The 26,000-nt window shown below is 44.4% G+C and overlaps 1 protein-coding gene across 1 annotated transcript in view; it reads right to left on the bottom strand.

The window, feature by feature from the left end:
* C2CD2 (C2 calcium dependent domain containing 2) overlaps nucleotides 1–26,000 on the bottom strand; it is a 426,997-nt gene that overhangs the window by 176,829 nt on the left and 224,168 nt on the right. Inside the window, exons 6-7 of the mRNA XM_085621220.1 lie at nucleotides 20,185–20,305; nucleotides 2,418–2,526 (exon numbers count right to left, since the gene is read on the bottom strand). Of these exons, the coding sequence (XP_085477346.1) occupies nucleotides 2,418–2,526; nucleotides 20,185–20,305 (230 nt within the window). The remainder of the gene's footprint in view (nucleotides 1–2,417; nucleotides 2,527–20,184; nucleotides 20,306–26,000) is intronic.

Below are 26,000 nucleotides of genomic sequence, written 5' to 3'. Positions count from 1 at the left end.
CAAGTGCATGAATCTCCCTCCAATCTCCCTCCTAAATTGAACAGCAAGAAGACGGCTTTAAGGATTAAGTGTTTCGAACCACAGGAACGTTCAAGCTTGAATAGGGGTCCTATGAGGAATATCAGCACCAGATTAAAGCTCTAAGGGGAAATCACAAACTGAACTGGTGTAATACAGGTGAAGATATGCAACTCGTGGTTCCAGGAAAAGGTAAAGGTCTGCATTTCTTTACCCAATGAAGATGAAGATATGCATGCTTTACTTCGAAGACTAGGTGAACACATGTGCCATGGTTCAGTGAAGATATGCGTGCTATGGTTCAAGGAAGAGGCAAAGGCATGCGTGCCATAATTCCAGGAAGAAGTGAGGACATGCCTGCCATGGGTCACTAATGATGAAGGTATGCAAGTCGTCATTCAAGGAAGGGGGGTGGGGTGGACAAAGGCAAACGACCAACTCATGGAAGGCAAAGGCTTCATAATGATGAAGAAATGTTGATATTTGTTAGCAGCTAAAGCATCCAAGAAACATGCAACCTAGTCTTTTTACAACCTATTGTTAAACCTTCAGCCAAACTCTCTCATTGTCACTATTCAACATTAGAAAACTAGAGGCCATTCATCTCTCAATAGATGCTACACACTCAATAGATGACGGATGCAACTGGACGGCAGCAGGCTTAATCTCAGCACAGCATGAGTGAAAAGAAGAGAGAACCACAATGCCAAGTGAGTGAATTAACTCCTCCAGGAGTTGAACACACGGACTCAAAAGAATAGGCAAATAAGTGGATCAATGAGTGACCCAACAGGTGACAGACCATTATTCTGAATATGAAGGAGGCAAAGAGACTAACTGGATGAGACGCTCATTCAAAATGACCAGAATCACTCCAGGACAGGGAGACCCAAGCCGGCCACGGTGCGCCTGTGTATCAGAATAGCTTAGCTAACCAAAAGCATAGCAGACAGTTCGAATAACAGGAGCCCCACACAGTGCTCTAACGGCACACTGCTTATCCAGAGTAACCGTAAGGGAGATTCAGTACCATGTTTGGAACAAAAGCCAAGTTGTGACATTGCGAGTGCCCAGCACGCTGCTGAGCCATTTAGTCGCAATTCTCCATAATCTTGGAGACTGCAAGGAGCCCTCATTTTTCAAGTTGGGTGTTGCTAGCCTGACTTTATCAGCAGGAAGACCCTGTTCGCAGGTCTCTTAGACACGGCCTGAAGAAAAAGACAGATTTATGATTTCACATACAGAAAATGGGATGGTAGGCGTCCCAAATAGCAGTCAGGCATGGCTCATTCGGGGACACAGGTTTTAAACGAGAAGTAGCCAGGCTAACCTCGGGAACAATCTTTACAGAAGGATATCAATATCTAACAAACTCACACCCTGTTTGCAACCCTGGATCTGACTGCTATCGGAGCATCATTTTGTATAGATTCATAAAGGTTTGCAAGCTTTTTTGAAAACAGAATATCGAAACCATCACAGAGACCTTGAGAATACTAGACCTGCTGTTACCTGGGAACATAAACATTAAAAAGAATATGCAGTATTGGCATAAGTGTTGCAGGGTGATAAATGTGACTTTGACCACTTCTAGGCAGACTTTACAGCGCTTGATCTGGGTCTTAGTTGGGAAATGTTAGTCCTCAGAATGACAGACACAATTTCCTTTCTGCCTGTGTGGGCACCAATGTTCTGTACTTACATCCATCGTGTACCTGCGATGTCAAGAACATCTTTATTCGACCATGTACTGAATATAAAAGCATATAAGAAATACAAAATTCATAATCAGTTATAAAAGAAAGCGACAGGTACAGACATTTGGAAAAAAAGGTTCTAAAAATCTAAAATCACAATAACAATGCTTACATCGCATAAGATTTCCTAATTTTCATAGCAGCTACAATATAACCAAGTGATGCATGGCAGATTTCTGGGGTGACAAAGGATTGTAAAGATCTTAATCCCTCTTTGTATGAGGTAAAGTGACTGTGCACATGAACAGGGCGCAAAAATTGAGCCGTACAATGTGCAAAACAGCATAAAGTGCGCAGTGGACGGAGTGGAACCGGCATCACATGGACACTTCATGCTCACGTCAACCCAGGAGCCGGCCAAAGGGAAGGCAACTAAATGAGGAATTAGACTTAGCCGTGTCAAATAAAATCTATGCTGTGATGCAAATACCTACTATTAGAGGAGGAGAGCGGTCTTCTAAAAGGAGGTGTATGGAGATCAATTACCTTGCTAAGGTGCTTGTACAGACGCTGCAGTTGCGAAGACCTCCCCCAATCGACATGTGGGGAGGTTAGCCTGCAGTGCCTCGCCATCATAGGATAAACTTTTCATGAATGCAAAGAGGGCGATAAATACATCTAGGCAGTCTACTTTATACTTACAAGGTGAACTCCTCTTCCCATGAAAGATTTGTAGTGTTTTGTGCTACTGGCGTTGAAAACTTCTGCAAGGGGTTGTTCAGCTGCGCTACACAGACTGTACTAACGCTGCCTGTATGGAGGAAGCAAGAGGAAAAAGAAGAGTAAACACAGTGAAATGGTACCAAGAGCAACAATGAGGTGCTCATCCAGTCCAAGTAGAAAGTAGTGATGCCACTACATATAATTGGAGTTATAAGAAAATACCTTGCTTGGTTCTAATTTTTAAAACTGATCAACACCTTCGTAGGCACTGGAGTGTCTTTATCAAGCAAATTACAACGGAATAAAATAACAAAAGAGAAAGCATATGAATGACAGCACATCCAAAAGACAAATTGCACACTGACAATGTGCCACCTCCCAAAGCGCTTTGAAGTTTGTATGGTCAAATGCTGAGTATTTTATTCAATCCAGGTGTTTTGCTTTGCACTCTGGGACTTGTAGTCTTGATTTTATGATAGAATAAACAGGAATAGAAGTCCAAGAATACAAAGCAAAACAGAAATCTGGACTGGGCGAGTACTCATGCAAGGACTTTGGTAACTTGACAGGTCTGTTCCAAGCATTTGGCAATCAACTGCATGCAGAACTTGTAAACTATTCCGAGGACCACATGATTTATTCTGCCAGATACATCTTTCGTCTTTGTGACTCATACCCTTGTAATAGAACCAGGTTGACCTGAGACTACGGCACAATTAATAAGCATCAAAATACATATATTCTTTGGAAAAGTGCTCTGCAAGGGCTTGAGATGCATGTCCTTGGTTCTGTTAAGCTTTGCAGTTTTGGTACAGTGCAACATTTGTCACATACACTGCCTATAGTCAGGGGTACTAGAAAAGAGATGAACAGGTGTTGTACTTTGTGTGTCACCTGGCTCCTTCCTTGTTCGGGAATCATGTCTGGTCATGCTTCTATGTGTGATGCCATGGGGTTCCTCAAGATTCTCTGTATCAGAACCAGGAAATTTCATTCAGGCATCTAGAAGATAACATCAAGTTCCTGGTGAGGCACCGAGGAAGCTGTCCAACCTGAGGAAGGCGAAATGTGGAGAGACTGACCATTTGAGGATTGTTCTGTGATGTAGAGTTGTCCAGGCTGAGGGAGACAAAGTGTGAAGAAGCGGGGTCCACTAGAAAGGGCATAAGGGTCTGGCCGAAGAAGTAACAAAGAAGAGGCATAATGCTGTGGATGTTTACTTTGCCTGACATAGTGGCCCGTCTCCTTGTGTTATAAATGCAGGAGATTAGGACTTTCACTCGTCTGCTGGGGAGCAGATACTCCTTCAGGACGCGCAATCCTCCAACATCGGCGTGTGATACTCTGCACTTTGAATGCGATCTCGGTGCTCTGGCAGAGGCCTGCTCTGGTTTAAGAGACGCAATTTACGTTTAAGGATTGACATTGATTTTTGCAATAGTGAAAACAACAAGATTATTCCAGGAGGTGGGCACTTCCAAATGACCCTTAGAGAAGCGCACATTTGTGTAGGGAGCGTTTGCTCCCTCGAGTGCCCTGCGTGCACTCTTGTGCACTTTCTCCCTCAGGTGCAACATGACACACAGGCCAGCAGGGAGATGTAGCACTGCCTCCGTGGCATGTGTCTGCAGTACTCTGCATTTTAATCACCCTCCAATGAGTACCATTACCTCACTTTCTTTTTAAACATTTCTGCTCAGAACTTGTGGCCTGGGCAGGTCCCGTTAATGAGTGTGGAATGGGAATCTAGCTTTCCATTCAAGGCTGGAGACACCGCCTTTCAAATAAAGTCTGGTTTGAAGAGGAGAGCTGAGCACTACAAGATGTACAGCAGTAGAAAAGGGGCCTGTTCTAATGTAAATGTAATCTTTACAAGTGCTTGACAGTGAAGAAATACTTCGAGCTGTGTGTTTGAGATGGGGTTTTGTAGAGAACATGGGGGTTTCATCCCATTGCTCATGATTAAATACTTTTGATGTTATGAGGATGTGGAGAAAAGTATTTTCCTCATATAGTCCAAGGAGAACTAAAGAAGAGAAATGCGAGTGTCATTCGTGTTGTGAGGACTTTTAGTCACTGCAATCTTCGGTATCGACTACCAACGTTCGGTAATGTCAATGTGAGGGGGAAAACGCATCTAACATTGTGTAATGTAATGCCACTAATTGGTTGCATCCATCTGTTAAGTTTTCATGGGAGAAGTTGTTTATTGGGTCTGTCATGTTTCATAATTCGTAAGAATAGCCCGAGGAGGTTATGCGCAGTTTATTTAGATGATTACTGCCAATAAATACTCTAGGAGTTTCTTGTACATGTTTATTGCGCAGAATGTTCCTGTGCAGATGCCTTTATTGTGCCGGTTTCATTGAGAAATGTTGTCCTCATCTCTTCCATTGTCAATGTACATTTGTACTTTGGGTTTTGCATGGTTTCCTCTTCCTGTGAACTCTGGTTAGTTATTTAAAGACGGTTTGCACTAATTATCCAGGAATGCTCAACAGAAAGTCAAGACTCTGGATTTGATTAGTAAAAGTTTTACAAACAAAAATCAATAAAAAGTAAATCTCCACTAGTTACTTTGCTTTTCATATTGGATGAAGATTAAGGATTTTTATTTTTGTTTAATTCACAAAGGTTTCCGAGAGTGCAGCTGGAAAACTACTGAGAATCCCTTGCAATTTCTATGCTGGGGGGCAGCGGATGCATCCATAAACGTGCATAGCCTACTGCCGTGTTCATCCATAGTAAAAATGCATTCGCATAAGCGCAACTGCACTTTTTTTCTCCAAGAGGAAAATGGGTTTCCCCTGAGGAGATCAATGCATCGGTTGGGATTTGTAGCGTGCGGCTAATCACCCACGAGGGCATCCAGGCGCTGCAGTCAGACGAAGAGCAAGGTTTCGAGTCCCTTTCTGAATTCAGGGAGGGAGGATGCTGTTCGGAGGCGGAGTGGGTGGAGGGGGAGGAGACACCCCTACACCTCCCTGACACTACTCTCCCACCCCACTTTGGGTTTAGGACTGTAGCCTATCCTTTCTCACCTATGTAAGGGATTACTACTGTCTCCAAATAAAAATATATTGGACTGTTTCTAGGATGAACAAGCTGTGTTTGAGAACACCCACATTTTTCTGATATTTATCTTACAGCCAAATGATAGTCTTGCCAAGATTACGGTTTCTCTTCGATAACATACCTATGGTGATCCCGCAAAACCTTTCAAAAAAACTCAAGGATCTGATGTTTAGGCTGGCGTGGGCGGGAAAATCCCCTAGGGTCAAGATTGATACACTTACGCCTCCATATTCTATGGGTGGAGTAGGCGCCGCGGATCTCGAGCTATACTACAGAGCTGCCCAGTGCTCGCATGCTTACTTCTGGTGTCAAGGCCCCCACACCTCCTCATAGAGAGAATTGCGTCTGATCCGACCCCGCTCCCTAGGCAACTCACTCAGCCCACCACCCCCCCCACCCACCCAACAGTCATTATGGCGCTCTCGACTATCAACTCCACGGTTCATGCGTGGAGTGAGCTATTGAAAAGACAGGCGTGTCCTCTGCTTTATTCCCCACTGCTCCCACTGGGTTGGTGTCAATGGTTCTCATTGGGTTCTGAAGTAGCTGTGGCGCAGGCGCTTAGGAATGTTCAGATCCATAATATGGGAGATTTCTTTTCTGAGGGTAGAGCTCGGACTTGGGATGAGGTCGCCACCGTAGACCATGTTGCTAGCACCCTAGTGCAATCTCATTACTTAAAGCACGGCATGCTCTGAGGGCGCTGCTGGGAGATGAATACCTAGAGCCCCCGACTCTCTCGTCTTTCACTTACCTTCTACGTGCCGAGTCCCCGTATAAGCTAGTCTCCAATATATACACCATGTCCCAGGAATACTGCCGCACTAATTATTTTCAGCCGAGAGCGCAGTGGCAGGCCGACCTGGAGGCTCCCATCGATGATAGTCAATGGAAGTACTGCTGTGAGGTCACCCAATCAGTGTCTTTAAATGGCAGGCATAGATTAATACATTTTAAATTTTACAATAGAACATATTATACACTGGCTCGTCTCCACAGATACGGGTTAAGAAACTGACAATTGTGAGCGCTGCGGGGCATGTGGTGCAGATTTTTTCCATATGGCATGGGTATGCCCTCAGATTGCGGCCTTCTGGAACCAGATTTTTCAGGAGCTGTGAAACATTGTGGGCATTGCGCTTACACCTGACCCCCTATTGGCCCTATTGGGATACACCAAGCCCCAGCTTAAAGGAGTTAGGAAGCTTTTGGGTTTGGGTCTTCTTCGGACTAAGAGGCGGATAGCTACTCGCTGGGACCAAGGACCCTCAACCTCAAAATCGGAGTGGGAAAAAGATTTGATTTTTTGTAATACGCAATCTAAAACATATAGCGAGCTAATGCCTCCACAGAGTCGCACCAAGAACTTCTGGGGGCTGTATAAACTGTATCGGTTGTCAAGGAAGGGGGAAAAGCTGAACGATGTTTAAAATCCCTGTGCTGAAGTGTGCCACTCAAATTACAATGTGCCGATGTGGGCAATACTGATGTACACGGTCAATTTTAATTGGAGTAATGTCAGTTGCAAAATACTAATGGTTGGGATGTATTATGCGACATGTTGCTACTGTGTCTGCTGCATATCCTATGGGCCATTTCCTTTGCGAGGTTTTCATTTCTTTTTACTGATTGCATAGTATTTCCCCCTGATATAATGTTACTATACAGAATTATGTGAACTGGCAAATAAAAATCAATAAATATATATATATTTTTTTTAATCTTACAGCTAAATATTAATCTTTTGAGAGTTACAAGCGTGCACTTGCTTTTGAACGTAGTGGAGGCACACAAGTTCAACTACAGAAGTCTTTGTAAATTTGGTATCGAGTATCTGAAAATGATAAAAATAACCTATTTTAAAATAGTTTGCAGCAACACCGTACTCAGTGTTACAATGCAAATGACCACTGTGTGAATTCAAAACAGACTTTGTTATTTTCAGTATGTGACATTGGCTTTGATTCTATTCCATGAAGCTTAATTTTCATACAGCAAGTCTGTGAAGACTATTTTGAATTTTCACAGTGGTCCTTTGTAGGGTAAAACTGTGCAAGGTGCCTGCACAGGCTGGATTAACATAGAACCTACAACACCAAGTGGGTAACTTGTGTGATGTATGAGCACCAGTGCCAGGCCATTTTCTCTTGAACTATACCAGAATACTAAAAATAAACAATTTGTGGCTCTCAATAGGTGTTTTAATGTGACAGCCTTTAAAAGACAATTGAGAAAGCACATCATCTAAAATATGCTTGAAAATAAGAAACGTACCCAAGATCATCCGCCCCTTTCTCGCTGTACAGGAGCATTTCATTAAAGTGCCTCCACCCCCCCATCAATTTGTTGTGTTCGCTGCTAAAGTCTGAATGGGCCCTTCAGAATAACACTTCAAAACCTGATGATTGCAACTCAGTCCTTAGTCTGAGATGCATACATAAAACAGGCCTTGGTAAAGCCAAAAGGCTGCGTCTTTGGGATCTACTGGCTTTGCCAATGCTTTTTGACGACCCTGAACTGTAGCCGTTAAATGCACTATGCGTTTGCCGACGCGTTTCAGCATCGTCAAAAATAATAATAAACTAAAAAGGGTTTTAGGGAAGGACATATTTGGAGCTCAATGAAGTGGACAATTGCAGCTCAACATTTACCAAAAGACATCCTTTCTAGAAACATACTGGTATTTTTAATACCAATCTTAACAGGAGTTGTTTTGCAATCTTCTTAGCAGCAGTGTTGGAGTTCGTGGGTTTGTCAGGCTTCATGTGCTGTGATCTCTGCCCTGTGGTGTAGGAAACATTAATGAATGTAAGGATTGGTGCAAGCTGTGCGTGCTGTGTGTGTACAGGAGGTGACGCACCTCGCCCCGCCATCTTCCCACTGGCGAAGCAGATTATCATGAACTCCAGGTGGTGGCGAGGCCTGCAGAGCGACTGTTGAAAGCCGACGCGCTTTTCACTGTTCGTTTTGTAAAGGGCTCCGCTGCACTGAAGGTTACACTTCCAAGTGCGTGGAAGAGGAGGAAGCACGCTTTAACCCCTTCGGTGCTCATGACGGAACGGTTCCGTCATGAGCCACGGTTGAGCTGTGCTCATGACGGAACCGTTCCGTCATGACCACGCCCGCGCAAGATTCCGTCAGCACAGCGGCGGAATTTGCGCAGCATGGAAGGGGTTAATGCATTTCAAAAAGATTAAGTGCGGGATACTGAGAGCTGCCGTGGATAACACCTGGATACGTGGGAGCCACTGAAAGTTATCCATCTAGTGGCTGAATGATTAGTGTGAACCTGGAAAATCTGGGATCAATCCCGGCTTCCCTACTTGACCAAAACTGTGTGACCCTAGGCAAATACTTTGTCACCAAGCATATCTGTTCATTTTCAACCCAGAGCACCTTCAAATAAGGGAGTTCAGGCTGTGGCCTGTACAAAATCCTCTCATGTGTTTCATTTAATAAACTTTCATTTTGGTCTGTGTATAAGAATCTAGGCCACATATAGGACACATACGACAACCGCGTTGCGCGTAAATTCACTGACAGCATTGTCAAGGTTTCTCAGATGTTGTTTAAAAACGAAAACGATTCCTTAATACATACTATCCACGCAGATACGATCTGATGCACAGTTGGTAAACTACTTTCGTGTGTTAATTTTTTTTTTGCATTTTGAAGACATCTTACCATATTTTAAAATGATGTTGATTGCACGATACATTATATTCAGGCTCGGCTTGTGCACAGGTTCTTACAACCAGAACCAACCCCTGGCTTGGCTCTCCCAGTTCATTTGTTGGCTCGCCCATCTCTAAATAATAACATGGATGGGGCCCTGAACGTGGTGGTGAGCGGCATTATTAACGGTGTTTTCCTCCCACTTCTTCACCAGAGATTGAAAATAAGATACAGTAACGTTAATGCACGTATTATATATAGCTAATGTAATGCATTATGAAAACTGGGCATGCATGGATGCTTGCGCACCTTTCCAGATGGTGTCAAGATCATTTAGCTTCAATAAAGATAGCTCAGTAGGTTAAGGCACCTGCAATACATACCAATGTGCATTTTACAGGTAGCGGGATTAAATCTTAGCCAATTGACATAGCATTTAACTTTCCAAAATTAATTGACGACGCCGGTCATAAATAGTGTTATGATCATCACTAATACTATTATTTTTTTACTTTGATACAGTGTACGTTGGAATTTTAGTGGTGGTAGAGAGAGTCACGTACTAAAAACCGGGGGGTGGGACATTGGTCTAAGCCTACAGATGTTGAAACCCCCTTACAGTGTATGTTTTCCTTTTTTGTTTAGAACATAACTTGTAATAACTGGAGGAGGAAACAAATCCCTCATCTCTTATGTCCTGATGAAGGTGGTTTTCAATTGTAAGATTTGTCACGCAACGCGTCAACGCTATTTTATCTGAATCCAACCACAAGGAAGTCTGGGAGGAATAAATCGTAACAACCACCAGCATATTAACTTGATGTACAATGTTGGATCAGCTTTTGCAACAGTTTATGTAGATCTGTGCAAGAAACCGGGTCCCCCAAGGATTTGTTTGCTTTTATGTATAATGTTTAACATGCGTGTACAATGTACGTAATTCATAAATTTTCATGCTATGTATGAATGTTATTCATGTTTCTATATGCTCTAAATTTTAGTGAAATATACGAATTTTTGAAAATTAAATAAATTGTAAACGTTACATCTCGAGTTTAGTGGTTTAGATTAGGCTTTAACTTGATTTAGCCATTTGCTGTATACCCTAGAATATATATGGTGTTTGGTGTATGTATGAGTTGATGAACTTTGTTATATATAGCTACCCAAGGGAAGCCTTATTGTTCTGCTGTTGAGTAGTGCCCTGTTCCCTTGATCGGTGGGGCCACCTCTCTAGTTTAAGTACAAACTGAATTTGCCCATGTCGCATTAGTAATCAGTCTTCATGTCTTTATTACTCAACTAAATGTTTTTAACTTTAAAAAGATATACAGCTAAAATGACCCTATCTGCGTCCAAATTGGAAACCGACAAGTTATCCAACTGCGAAATATTACATATCGCAACAGCAGAAACTGTATTAAATCTGATATTTATCGCGTATTTTGTCCCGCCTAAAAAGTGCGAGACGGCCGCCGCTGCCTAAATGGAGTAGTGAAATATCTGGTGTGTGGCTAGATGCAGATAGAAGTACCCTCGCTGGTCTTTTTATTTTGAAATTAGCATCTCAATTTCTGCCACAAAGTGAATTGGCAATGGGTCTGGCATATGATAAGTATTGGCACAGCCAACAGCACATGGGGCAGAGCTGGGAAACACCTGCATTCTTGTTGAATGCTGAAACAAAACAAAAAAATAGCTCTTGAACCAGGAGCAGTGGAAGGACACAAGTAATGGGTCCATCCTTCAGGGGAAGGACAAACCCAAGTGGAAGTGAAGCCGACACGAGCTCTTGAATTAGAAGCAGGCTATTGAGAGGGACAATGAAGCCAAGCAATGATAGGCAATGGGCACGAAGCTTGTTGTAAGGTAGCAACAGGCACACATGAGACGTAAAAAAAAAAAAAGGGTAAGAGTAATGTCGGTTATTTACAGCCCTGAGAAACGTCAATGTAGCCATGCAAAGTTTCCAGGTCCATGCATAGCTCTCATCCAGGTTTCTGCTTTGCATTCTGGAAGCTGGTCAATCTGGCCTTTTAGCAGGATAAGCAAGACTACTCGCCCCAGAAAGCAAAGAAAAAAGCTGGACTGGACCAGCTGTCACACATGGATCTGGTAAACTTGGCAGCTATGATCACGAACGATGTAACCAGGTGTTCTATGCAAATATGAGCCACTGTCACAGTAACTCTGCCCCATCCCCAAGACTATGCCTGGAAAAAACGGACATGCGCAGTGAGCGGCTCCTACAATTTGTTTCAGTGATTCAGAGCAAAGGCTGTAAATAATGCCATGCCACTTTACTAGCTGATCAGTAATTGCACATTTGCGTTCAGAATTATGAAATGCACATTTGCGTTCAGAATTATGAAATGCTGAGCATTAGGTTTCATTTTGACCCCTCCCGATTATCATAAGGAAACTGGGGGCCCGAGCTGGATGTCTGCAATCCATCCTAAACTGCCGTAGCAGCTTTCCGGTATTCGGCTGCCATGCCCTTCATTTATGTTCAGTCTCGCAGACATTTCCTGCCAACAACTAATGACCAGTTTCCTCTTCTTCTGAAACGGTCACGTGCGCCAGGCGTCCCAGATGCTCCTCTTATCTCAGGAATGCAGGCGTCCCGCGCGCGGAGTGCGCATGCGCACGTGTGCCAGTTACAACCCCGAGAGATAACAAGCCTTCAATGCAACGAAAGCGGAGTGTGAACGTCCACAATCTCTACCTACGAGGGCCGATACCCTGCATACCAACTGCACGTTTGGTATGCACTGCAAGGCGAGCATAGGCTGGGTTCGCTGTGTTTCTAGCAAATTGCGTTTGTGGACCGAGCCTGTATTTTATCTGTGTCACTTGATGCTGGCAGTGTAAGGTATCTGCAGAAGTGTTAAATGTCCCCCTGTTACTCAGAGTTGCCACTGTTTACCGACGTGGACTGTACGTTTAATGTCCAGGCCAGAGAACAATTGGTAACATAAGCAAAATGTAATTTTCCCACTTTGAAATATATACTTTATAGAGCAAAACACAAGAACTAGGATTGACAGTGAGGCTGATTAGGTGGGAAAAAAAACTATTTTTTTATTTTTTTCTTCGGCACATTATGGCACATGATGACTCAAATACCCTGGAGAACAGAATTCCAGAGTTTAGCAACTTAAAAATGGAAGCCATCGGCCACCTAGTCTGGCCCTTTTGTTCTTGCTGAATTCATGGCAACTCCACAAAGTCAAATGTAGAGTTCTGGTAGGAATATTCTACCTAAAAAGAGCACAAATACAGAGAGTGGGCACTGGTTGTCAATTGTCCTGGGATGCAAACCTAGGGCTCGAAAAATACATTGCTTGGGTGTTGATAACCAGTAACAGGCAATTGAGATTATGTGATGTACAAATGGCCAAACAAGGCCAAAATAAGTCAAGCTGCAGTGTTCTGAACCAACTGCAAATGCTGTATCAAATATACAGAAGGCCAAGACAGATATTTAGAATAGTCAATCCAGGAAAGGATAAGTGAATCACAGTTTTATGACTTTCCAAAGAAGAAAAGGTACTTTCTTGAACAGGACATACAAGTACTAGAGACAAGAGACAACCATCTAAGTGACCTATCCAGTGAAGGAAAGTAAGTTGCTGCAGACCACCCGCAGTCTACAAGCAGATGGTGCTGGTATCGGAGGTGTATCACACTCCATAGGCCACCAGAGAGCGGACTACACTGAAAGGGGAATCCCGAAAACAGCAACCCTATTTAGCGCTGCTGCAAATTCAAAGAATTGAGCTTCGCACTGGCAGCAGCTGCTGTCAAGTTCTAAATCTGGATTGGACACTGCACAGATTATCGTTAAAAACATACGATAACCATTGGCTGGGTGGGACTACTGTATGAAGGACCCTTGGCTAAAGTCGCGGTCAATGGTAGGGCGTCCTGCCCGTTCGAGCTGGGGAGGGGCACCAGGCAGGGTTGTCCCCTGTCGCTGTTGTGGTTTGCTCTCGCTCTTGAACCGCTGGCGGCATGGATACGATGGCACCCGGACATAAGGGGGATCCGATGGTCACCAGATCATGAGGACCGCATTTCTCTTTATGCCGACGACATTTTGCTATACCTCACTTCACCCAGGAAGTCTCTCATAGTAGTCTGTGACATTTTGACTTCTTTTGGTAGGAACTCGGGTCTCACCATTAACTGGGGGAAGTCGTATCTGTATGCCCTGAGTGGAGACGTCCCTGTTCTCCCGCGGAATTGCTCGATCCAGATCGCCCGGGAGGGCTTTTTGTATCTAGGGATCTATATCTCCACCGATCCAATTGTTCGACATGAGAGAAACCTGCTCCCTCCATTGACGCGCCTGCGGCGGGATGTGGCGGGTTGGCGGCGGTTGCCGCTTTCCCTCCTAGGCCGTGCCGCGCTGTTCAAAATGATGTCTCTTCCCCGCTTTCTCTATGCCCTGCAGAATACTCTGGAGCTGGTCCCGGCCAGCTATTTTCGGGAGGTCGAGAGCCTCCAGCGCTCGTTGCTGTGGGATGGCCGACCGCGTATAGCTATTGCAAAGCTGACCCTTCCGTGGTACGATGGGGGTATCGCGCTTCCTGACATTAGAAGATATTATTGGGCCACTCAGTTGAGTGCGATCAACCATGGAGTCTACGGTCCGGCGCTGAGCCCCGGCTTCGCTATGGACCGGTGGTTGCTGCGTGGGGGTAATTACTTTAGAGCACTCTACTCCAGGTCAACGGATGGGTCCCTCACGGGGCCAACCAAGGCGGCGGTGCACGTATATGGAAGGCTGTTACGAACTCGCTGGGTTGGAAGGATAGGCTTACCCTCGCTACTCCGCTGTTTGACTCCGATATGTTGGGGAAACTTTGGCACACGAAGGGATTCGAGAAATGGGACCTGATCGGGATATCCAGGGTGGGGGACCTGCTGGTTAAGGGACGAGTGAAATCGTTTGACGAGCTACGGACGGAGCACGATCTGGAGGGCACGGAATATTTCCGGTATGCACAGGTACGCCATGCTCTGCGGTCCGTCCTCGTCGAGGGGGAGACTGTGCCTGAGTCCTCTCCCTTGGAGGATCGGATCCTGGATGGCCATATGCCGGAGAGTACAATCTCCTTAATTTACAAGAAGCTTGTTAATGTCTGGACTGACCTCCTCCTAGGGGTGCGTGATCAGTGGACTAGGGACGGCCTTGAACTGGATGATGAGGACTGGCAGTATGCCATCTCCTCTCCTAAGGAGGTCGCGATCCCGGCACGACTTGGGCTGGTCCAGCTTAAGATACTTCATAGAGTCTATGTCACAGGGCCCGACTGATTCATATGGGTTTCTCCGAGGATGGCTTATGTAAGAGGGGCTGTGGGATGGTGGGCACCTTCCTACATATCATATGGGAATGTGGTGTGATCACGGAGTTCTGGAAGCAAATTCATGTTGTGATGCAGGAGGTCACGGGTATTGCACTGCTGCCAGAGGCACGGCGCTGTCTTTTGAATGTCTGGGGTCCTACTGACTATGATGCGGCGCAGACTCAATGGGTGACCCTAGGAAATATGGTGGCGAAGCGCGATATTGCGCGACTGTGGGGTTCTCAGAGACCTCCCGCTACGGAAGCATGGATGGAAAATATGGACTTGAGCATGTTTAGGGAGAAAACGGTGTATAGTGCCCGGGGGCGGCCTAAGAAATGGCATAAGATATGGGGACGATGGAACCAGTATAGGGGTGATATATGTCTGCCCCCGGCCACTGAACCGTTAGAGGAGCAACTTTCCCCCTAGCTTCACTTCCAACTTGGGATTTTATGATGACTATATGCTAGAATGTTAGCGCCTCTGCTTCTCCCTCATCCACCTGACCGGTGGCTTTGTTCTGACTTTGGGAATGGGGCCGCGCCCCCATCGGGAACTGGCACGAGTTTATTGCGTATACTGCCTTGCTTGTGTTATTTATTTTAGGTTGTTTTAAAAAAAGGAACCTTTGTTTTTTCCTGTACCAGAGCTCTGGACACGTCCATGTGTTGTACTTCATTGGCTGCCGAACCTCCGGGATGTCGGCTGAATAGCTGTGTTCCAGACTGACATAAATAAAGGTTTTTATAAAAAAAAAACTAAAAAAAAAAAAACATACGATAACCCAAGTACTATCAGCATAAAACATTAGCAAAACAAAAATATGTAAAGAGGAGAGTGAAAGGAATGATGTATAGATTAAATACAGTAGGGCTAAGTGGGAATCCTTGGTAAACCCCGCAGGGTAGAAACTTGAAAGAATAACTAAAAAGGAGGGAAATAGGCAGCTACTCCCCAATCAGTACCAAAAGCCTGAAATCATGCAAGATCTCGGTCTCAAATACTGAATTGTGAAAAACAGTAAAACAAGACATTGTGTGAGATATTATCGCCTTATAGCCCGCCGTAGCGGGCTATACTGGTTATTAAAGGCCCGCTCCAGCGTTAAAGGCCCGAGCCGAAGGCGAGGGACTTTAACAAAGCAGAGGGACTTTAAAAGCCGGTATAGCCCTGCTACGAAGGGCTATAAGGCTATTAGAACATTCTGCCACTAGAGGGCAGAATGTTCAAACAAATTAAACCAAGGCGTTAGGGAGCGCGAGGGGATTGAAATCCCCTCAGGTTCCCTGAAGCCTTTGTTCAAAGCCAGAGCTGTGAACAAAGACACATTGGAATGTTGGAGCTCCGGGCTTATACCAGCCATTATAAGCCCGGAGCGCTCCATTGTTTTCAATGGAGCTTCCAACATTCCAATGTTCTAATTGCCGGTATAGCCCTGCTACGAAGGGCTATAAGGCTATTAGAACATTCTGCCACTAGAGGGCAGAATGTTCTAACAAATAAAGCCTTCAGGGAGCGCGAGGGGATTGAAATCCCCTCCGGCTCCCTAAAGCCTTTGTTCACAGCCAGAGCTGTGAACAAAGAAGCCGTGGAATGTTGGAGCTCCGGGCTTATACCAGCCATTATAAGCCCGGAGCACTCCATTGTTTTCAATGGAGCTTCCAACGTTCTAATAGTGAATGTAGCCCTCGGATCTAAAGGTCTTCAGTCGCCTGATGCAAAGCGTCTTCAGCTCCCTAATAAGGACAGAACACAGACTGCACTGGGTCAAGCAATTGATTGTCCTCTGGTAACAAGGACTCCTGGCCATTAGCCGCCTTTCTAGAATGTTAGAGATGAATAGAAGAAGAAGATAGCAGGTAAAGTCACTCAGTACCTGGGAGTACGGGAATAGATGCTTTAAGCGCAACAAGTATGCCCAGGCGCGGGTCTCCTGCTCACTGTGCCATAGGACTCAAGTTGCACCTCATTGATAGGGCACGAGTGGGCCAAAGCCGGCCCGCAGCTGCCTGCATTGCCATCTGGAGGGGACTGTGCCTGGCAGTTCAGGCTAGACAGTTCTTATATGAGAAGGACCGAGGCTGATTTGTAGAATACCGATCTCTGTCTAAACAGGGCACTGAGGGCGACAAAAAGAGGACGAGTGGAATGAAGCCCGAGCAACCACCAGAGGCTGGGATTATTTCAAGCAATTGTCTTCATGACTTTGTTGCAGATAATAGTCATGAGCACAGAAACTGCAAAAAATATAACAGCAGCTCTGTACGACGTTTCCAGATGCGCTACTGGAAAATAACGAGAAAAGTAAATAAAATGTTTGAGGTAAAAAGTGAAAGACTATACAGTGATACAGCAGGCAGAGAGCTAGAAAGACCACAAAAGGATGGTGGCGTTTCCTTCACGTTTCCTTACACATTAGAAGTATTTTCTTGTGATCCTTTTGGCTAATGTTCTTAGTAGCCGTTACACAATCTTTAGATAAAGATCAGATCTCTTGCAACCTCACCTACTCCAACATCCCGCCCGCCCCGTTTGTAGTTTTAGGATAGGGCAATCTGTAACACTGGTATTACTGGTGAGCTCTAGGAAGACCTATTGGAAACAGGCTATAGTGGAGAACTTAATTAAGCAGAAGGGTTGACTTACTTAATCGGAAAGAATACGGAAATGATGGTGTATATTCTGCACACAAAAGCAAGTTATTCAACACAACCTGTGGCATTAGCATCCAGTTATTCTGACATTTAACACGCATTGATATAAAAAAGATCCCGATGCACAAAAGTACACAGATGTCTCTCAGAACACAATACAAATTCAGCTTTTACTATTCAACTTTCATACACCAATAAGTAATGATTTAACATAATAAAGAAGCAGAGGAAAGATGTTCAGTACACACACACCTTGTAATAAAAGGTGCCCCAGGTTATGTTTAAAAACCTTTCTGCAGCTTCTGGTTAATTTTTGGACTCACACTTCAGGGCCTTGAATCCCCTCTTGTTGTCATTAAAGTTCTGAGGACCAATCTAGCACTTTTCATATTAATTATAGATGGTGGTTCATCTCTTGGAGGCATGTTAGACAAGAAACGAGGAGCAGCTTGTTTGAAATACTTATAACACCTGAGTGTCCCTTTGAAAGATTGCTGCTCTGGAAACAGTGTGTGATGTAAATGTGAATTTCAGTGAAAAGTGAAACTAAATCTTTTTATGAAAAGAAGGTTAATTTTCCACCCTGTTTGAAATATATTTCTATTTATTAGTGCCTGCAGGAGACAACCCCTGCCGCTTGTTGTCTGATCGGAGACACCACATAAAATGCATACATAAAGTTACGGATGTACAGATAAAAGGCGGCCAGTTAACTTCTGCAGGGTGTCAGGCATGCAGCAAGTTTGAATAACTTTTCGTCCGTTTCAGATGAAAATAGATTTTTTTTTTATAATATGAACATTAATAATCAGATGCTTGAGTTGGCAGCATAAAACCTAAAAAACACCATGTTGCATAATCACGTTTGCATCCCCTAGTAATGCCATACACTTTGTATTTTGCCGGGCCTTCAAAGAGGAAAGAATGCCTGTGCCCATATCAGTGTTCGCATAGCATTCTTATATCAGATGCCAATGTTGCCTCTGTGCGATTGGTAGCTTTACCATGGCTGCCTAATCAATGTAAGACAACAGAGCGGTTTTTGTTTTAACATGGTTGCCTTACCACGGCAAGGCAATTGAGAATCAATTGATCCTTTTTTTTTATTTATGTTTTTACACAAACTCATGTTGTTCTTAAGAAACTTGCAAAACTGCAGCAATATGTTGAATCAAATGCTAGGATGAAAAGTGGAAGGAGAGAAAAGGGGGAAGAGAAAGAAGGATGTACAGGTAAAAAGGATTAAGAAAGAGGAGGAAGTAGAAATAGGAAGGCTAAGAAAGAAAACACGAAGTAGAACAGCGATAGCAAAGAATGAGGAAGAACACTATGAAAGGAGGATGCATAGAGTCAGGAGTGCAAGCTGTCCGTGTAGGCTGCGAACATAAAAAAAAAAAAAAAAGATGCATGCAAATTTGTGACACCTTAGCACACGTCTAACAGCAACACGATGTTCACAACCGTATGCAAACAAAAAGTAATAACACTCCACCTTTGTGACCTGGAAGTGCCCTGTGTGACCAGGAAGTGCCTAACAAATTTGCAAATGAAGCTGTGCAATGCATAGGTGCAGTCCCCGCATTCCCCAGGACTGCCATCAGATGCTTCCCTCTTGCCCGGACAGGCACAATACTTCAGTGTCTTGGGGCGGCGGCGAGGCTTTGCTCTGCTGTGTAATAGATTTTTTTTTCCTCTACCACCCACTGGCAACAGACATTCCGAGGGTTATAGTGCAAACATTTCAACAGCTTCCTTACGGAGGGGGGCGAGAGGGGGGGAGGTTACACTCAACATGTTTTCTGGGCACCGAATAGACCACAGTTCACAATCCAGAGCCATCCATTTTTTTTTTTTTAAAGTAACGTCCATCACTTGTTTCTTGCGTTCTCAGCTGAAAGTTAAAACTTTTAGCCAGGTGATCTTGTTGCTTGGATGTGCCGAGCGGTCCACATGAAATAAAACAAAGTAACAGGAGCCTCCCATCCATTTCAAATGAGCTGGAGAGTGGGAAGGGAGAAGAAAGATGGCAGCTGCAAAAAGTGTTCATTTTTTCTTTAAAAGGCTGAATGATTCTGGGATTTTAGCATTGTAAGTCACTAAGGGGCCGATTCCGATCTCGGTCGGAAGGGCACCGAATCGGGTTCGGCCGGAAAAACTATGAGCCGTACGCGTGTTTCACGGCCGACTCGTACAGCTGTACGAGCAAGTACGCTGCGAGCAACATGAGATTCACCGACCGAGTCGTTTCCGGGTCCGCACCGTACCGTACGTCCCAGTCGGAAGCTAACTGTGGCGTGCAATGGATGCGATTTACAACCGAGCCAGTATGATGCACGCGTCGGACAACTTGTGCGAGCCAGAGTGTCTGGCTCGCAAAAGCTCTCGGAGTCGGACTTTGGGGGTCCGCGTCGGATCCCCTGACACCCGCAGCCCTACGACTCGGACACAGGGGGAGACCTATGGGTCTCCCAAACACAGGCATGTACGGAGCCGATGGCACCGACACGTACCCACTGTAGGGGGCGCACTTGTTCGAGACGTACCCATTCAGTCAATGGGAGCCCATGTACGCATCGTACGACCGGCTCCCATTGACTTCTATGGGAGTCCGACCGAACCGAGTCCGACAGCATACTTGCGCATCGTACTCGCTCGGTCGGACTGTAGTGGTCCAGCTCGGTCGGAAAACACTCTGGATCCGACTCGGTCGGAGTGCTTTCCGACCCGGATCGGAATCTGCCCCTAAATGCCGAAAACGTGTTCAGTGGAACTTTGCCTCCAAGGGCTTAAAGAAGCAACTATTTGCAAATATATACTTCTTGATTAGCCTTAGCAAGATAGCATTTTTTTTCATACACCATTTATATCACACTTGGCCAAAATCGCATGCATGCCACTCCCTAATATTCTCAATCAATGACACATTCTAATATTAAGGCGCGTGTCCAAGTAGACCTCTGTTCAGTGTTATGAGGGTTTTCTTACCTGCAGCATTCTGACCAGTCAAAGTAGCTCTGATGCTTTTCACTTGTAGTTTTAGTTCATGTGCTCTGGGAGGTTTGGGCGGACTCGCTGTCAGAGAGGAATTTCCTATGCTTTGTATGTTCTGAAAAAGAAATGTAGTGAATAAAAACATTGAGACAGAACACCGCCCTACGAAAAAAAATTCTGTATAATACATTTAGCTTTTTACATAAATGGCTCTGTGCCACAGGCATACATAGCAAGAGATCCTAATCCTCCATCTTGGTACTAGCATATCTAGTGTTTGTGGTAAATACTTAGTTTGCAGAGTCTGGAATTAATTTCCTGTGCCTGTAGGGAAGGCTGCACACTGGCAGAGCAAATGCAATTTGTCTCCACTGAACTTGAATGTTTTTGAACCGGGATTGAGATAGACGAGCATTTGGCTCCCTTGCAAATTCTGCCCAAAAAGGGTGCCTGCTGTGAAACAGTAAGAAAGGCTTAGTGTTACAGGCCCACACTGTGCCGCCAGTTACATACTCCACCCTTGTATTCAGAAATGGTATCATGGACTGAAGTGCGAGTACCGGTTACTCAAACCAGATCAAAGTGTAAATTTATATGTAAAATATTCCCAATCCTAGGTCTTTCAATTAAATAATGCCATAATATTTCAGCACACAAATGAAAACTATATGAATGTCTGCTGCAGTTCTGGACCTGTGATTCTGAATTTCATCAAGTAATCGACCTCCATTCTCCAGCAACGGATTTCAACTTCGGTGGTACATTTGGTGTCCATTTGTAATAAGGCCACTGTTTTGTGTTTGATGCCATTTCAGTAGCCTAGCACAATGTCAGAGAAAACAACAAGGTCCATCATGGCTACCATCAAAAGGCGAGGGCAACAGAGAAAGGACTGCATTTGACAAGGTAAGTGGGCACACAGGGAAAGTGCTGAGCTGGTGAAGAGAAGGCTCAGAGAAAGCAATGGAAGAAATATTTGAAGGCCACCACTACCCGCAGCATAGCCTCAGTGAGAACAGTAGTTTCTACCACACATTTCTCTATCAAATCTTTTCTGTGGGTGCGCCCACCACACAGGACTTTGAAAGCTCCAGTAGGGCTGCTCATTTTGAGATCACACATAAATGCATACATTTATGGTCTACCTACATTGCAGTGTACACAGATCTTTTTCTTTTACAAATGCATTCACGAGGCCATCTTGGCACTAAAACTACAGGAGATGTCAGTGAACTCAGGTGGCAACATAAGGAGGGTGGAATGCAAAGTGTTCAATACATTCTTGACCCATTAATGATCTTCTGTAGATTGAATTGACAGAGAGAGAGGAGGTTCCATTAGTGCTATGTCATGCAGGGGGAGGGGTGGGGGGGGGGGGGGAGGGGGGACGTCTTTCTTTACAATTTAATATTTAACATTTCAGTTCGACTTGTATGACATCAGGATCTGTTCCAAGCAGCTTTGCAGATCATACATGACCTTGACATGTTCCACTGGCAACTAGTGCTGCTGGTGAACTGATAGAGAAATATAGTCACAAAGTTAGAAGCTCAGCAAAAGAGCACAAGAAGGCTCCGATACAAAAATTGAGACTAGTTTACACACAAGCATGTATCACCATCACCTGGAGGTGAAGCGTTCAATATCCTTGCACCTGAGGTGTATGCTGGTGGATGGTATTGGATTGTATCACTTATACACTTCTTCATATCCATGATAAGGCCACAAAGCACTTTATTCACAATAGGTTCGTGGTGCATGGCTGGAAGGATCCGGGCTCTAGGTTAACCTATATAGAACGAGTTGGCTGAGATGTGCGAGGTTCAAAGACCAGCTCCACACTGTGCAGTGAACGGATGCCGGTCCATAAACATGTTGCAGAACAGTGTGAGAATAGATGCTGTAGTGCATGTGTGTACCCATGATTTTTTTAATTGGAATGGAGTGTCGCATGCTAACATGTAGATGTCAATTGGCAGGTTTTTTTAGTGCTCAGTGACTGTCAGACCTTTTTACTCTTGCAGAAATGATGTTCCACACCATAGCTATACGAAGAGAGAATTAACTCCTGCCATCTTAATACTTTCTGAAGGGAAGGATGGTCAACAGTGGGGCCAGGTTAGAAATCAGTGTACTTGTTTGGTGTTAAGTGTGGAGTTTATGCTGAAGTGTGGTTCAGTGCTTGTGGATTATTCGATGTACTATGGTCTGAGAGAATACCGACACAGGAATAAGAGAATCTATGGCACATGCAGCTTCGGACTTAAAAACTCAAGTTGCAATCATTCTAAAATGTGGTGTTCATAAGGTGCAGATGATGTGCAGTGGAGAAAGTGTGTAACCACTGCTAATCTTCCAAACCAGAAAGAGACAGTACCCAGTCGTTTCTTCATAAACCGTGTAAGAGAGCTCGGTGCTAAAGCATAGATATCCTTTTGGGTGCTGTCGTGAGCTGGTTCGCAAGCGAAGGCTACCACAGCTAGACAGAGAGAGACTGGAGATGAGAACGGTTGCCATTTGGCTGAGGACCTAAGAAACAAAACACTGGCATCCAGGGTGTGTTTATGAAGCAGGAATGATACAGACACGACCTTGGCAGAGGCCTATAATCGTTCAAAAACGATCAGAGTTGCTTGTGAAGATAAAAAATACAAAGCTGAGGATTCCAAAGAGGTCTAGAGGAGCAGCAATGTGGCAAAAAAGAGGTGTCTGGTACCTTATTCCCGCCGTCATAGGAAGCAGACTTGTATTAACTTGCAAACAAGAATGTCCACAGCAGTGGAGAGGAATGAGAGACCCAGAAACACTTGGTTTATTAGAAGACAGCAGGTCTTCTAACTCTCAGTAGTCTGCGGCCCGCTCTTGGCTGCAGCATGTAGTTTCAGTAGCTTTATTTACTTATTAAAAGAGTTTTATATAGCGCTGGCAAGACCCGGGGGTATCAGAGCGCTTTACAAACATTGTGAAAGGCAGAGTTCTATAATAGAAGTTTCACAATAAGGTCTAGTTGGAGTCCAATCAAAGCATTTCCTGGAAAAACAATGTACCGTTCACGGAGGAGGTTCCAGTTGGGACTCAAGTTGCATACTAGGCGTTGGAGCCTGAAGTGTTGACTGAGGAGAAGAGCTTTTAACGGTCTTTTGAAGCTCAGGGAGGAGGGGTTCGTCCTGATATTTACTGGGAGGGAGTTCCATATTTTGGAGGCATTGCCTGAAAAGAAGCGAGGGCTTTTCGTTTGAGCTTTTTTGGGGGGTGGGGGGATAAGAAGCAGCGTGTTGGATCTCCTTCCATTTCTCGTCTGTCATGCCTTAGTGACTTTGGACGCAAGGATGGCTGGTTTTCCTGTGTGAAGGATTTTGTGAGTGAGACAGGCCTGTTTGAAGCATCAATGAGATTCAATTGGAAGCCACTTTAGATTTTTTTAGAGAGAGTGAGATGTGATCGTGATATTTGATTCCTGGGACGATCCTTGCTACAGCATTTAGTGTGGCTTTTAAGGGCGATCGCTGCGATTTTGCAACCCCAGTGAGGGTGGCGTTTCCATAGTTCAGTCTTGATGGAACCAAAGATTGCGTGGCTGTTATTAGATCATTCGGGGGGAGGAAGGGCTCGAGTCTATGGAGGAGTTAATGGTTACAGAATGCATTCTTTGCAGTATTCTTTATGTGTGGGTTCATGCTTAGACTTGGGTCCAGGGTGATCAAGGGATTTGATGGAATTAGAGTCAATTTGCATCTAAAAGCGTGAATAGTGTTGATCCACTCTTGGACTTGGGTGGTCTGTCCACTGTTTAATAGAAGGATTTCAGTCTGGTCTTGGTTGAGTTTCAGGTGGTGGTGTAACAGCCAGTTTTTAGGAGCGTAGTATTTAGCCATCTTAAGCCCTCAAGAGAGGATATTTCTAAGCAGAGCTGGGTGTTGTCTGCAAAGAGGAGGTATAGGATGTTTGCTTGTTTGAGTATGGTACGAAGGGGTTCTATGTAAATATTGAAGTGTATGTGAAAGCATTGAGCCTTGAGGGACACTCCTGGTTATAGCGGAAGAATCAGAGGTTGTGCTGTCTATTTGTCTTTGTTGGGAGCGGGTTTGTAGATATGAGGCGAACAATTTCAAGACCAAGCTGTCTGATCCAATCTGTTTATGGAAGGAGCCTATAAGCAGCTTGTGGTTGAATGTATCAAAGGCTGCTGATAAGTCTAGGAAGAGGAGTAGACAGCATCTATCCCCATCCAGTGATTTGTGTATGTCAACTGCCATATTCACTATAGCTGTGTATGTGCTGCAATCCCTTCCTGAAACGCGATTGAAATGATTCAAGAAGATTGTTGGAATCAATGTGTTGGTTGAGTTGGGAGAGAATGCATTTTTCAAGAATTTTAGGCCAGAAGGGAAGGTTAAAGATGGGCCTGAAGTGGTTTGGGTCATCTGGGTCCACACCGTTTTTTTTTTTTTGGAAGGGGATGTTCTGACCTAGTTTGAGGCAGTCACGGTTATGAGGTATTCACATACAAACACTATTAGCCACTGGTTGTGTGAATCGGTCAGCCTTTCATATTCCATCGCTGCAATGAAAATACTTGCAGGTCAAAGCGATGGTCAGTACTTTTTAAGTCTGCAAAATCACCAAGAATGTCCACAGTTTCATCACAAACTCCAAAAAATGAATCGGGTGAAACTACAAAAGACAGAGGTGTGGATCGTGCAGGGTCATCCATAATAAGGGTGCTGCAATTTATTCTGAAAACCAATGGAATGGGCAAGAACATGGGTAGAAGAGCATGCAAACAGGGGTCTGTCTCCCCAGCACCCTCCCTACGCTTTTATGCATATAGATCCTTTAAACTGAGATGTGGGTTAGCAGAGCTAATGTTGCATGATAGGCTACTGATATTTATTCAATGACTATTGAATAAAGTATAAAGGTCATATGTAGATGGCGTGTTTATAGGGCTCCCTTATATTACAATGTACAGCCAAATTGGCTAAGGAGGCCTGGGAGCATTTTTCAGAACTGGGCACTCGGCTGTGCCTGTGTATGCACTATGGATCAGGTGCAGACAACAGCATACCCTCAATTGCAATTTGCACGCACATTGTCTAATGAGGAATTCTCTATTTCACAATGTGCCATTTGCAAAATGTGTAACCACACCATGGGCATTATAAAAAGGATTGTCCAATCGTCTGCAGCTGCTTCTGCAAAACAGCTGAAACAGCAGGTAGAAACGCCTTTAATTATCCCGTGACCATTCTGTAAAAAACGTTCTTGCAGTCATGCACAGACTTCATACGGGCAAACTTAAGTGGCAGGCATATGTACACGCTGGGCAACAGCCCCATGCACACGTACCTTCATCAGGGAGGCGGGTAATTACAATCCAGCTGCACAGTATGGCTAGCACTCCTAAAACTAGCTAGTTTCTTCTATAAATGTACAACTAGTTCATTGTGCCCTCTAAACTGTACTGTTTGATGAATCTGTTCTAATCGATTCAAATGTTTCAATGATTGCACAGAACAGGGAGTATAAATAAATCATCTTTATACTAGTTTTATTTATTTTAAAAGGATTATTTTTAAATCTAGAGTAGACAAAATCTGCTCTTTGTAAAAGTGGGAGTACCTGTTGAAGCATCGCCGTGTGAAAGTGTTCTAACAGTATACAATGGTTAACTCTCTGAGATCCAGAAAAGGCCTTATGGAACCTTCCCTTTTGAGAATGAGAAAATACAGAGAAAAAACCCCCGAGTCCTGGTACTGTATTGGGACCGGCTCTATTGCTCCTTTCAGTAAGAGATTAGACCTCTTTTT

Source organism: Triturus cristatus, chromosome 8 (genome assembly GCF_964204655.1).
Source record: "Triturus cristatus chromosome 8, aTriCri1.1, whole genome shotgun sequence".
NCBI lineage: Eukaryota > Metazoa > Chordata > Amphibia > Caudata > Salamandridae > Triturus > Triturus cristatus.
Note: the sequence above shows the minus strand (reverse complement) of the source record. Positions and strands in the feature narration are given on the sequence as shown.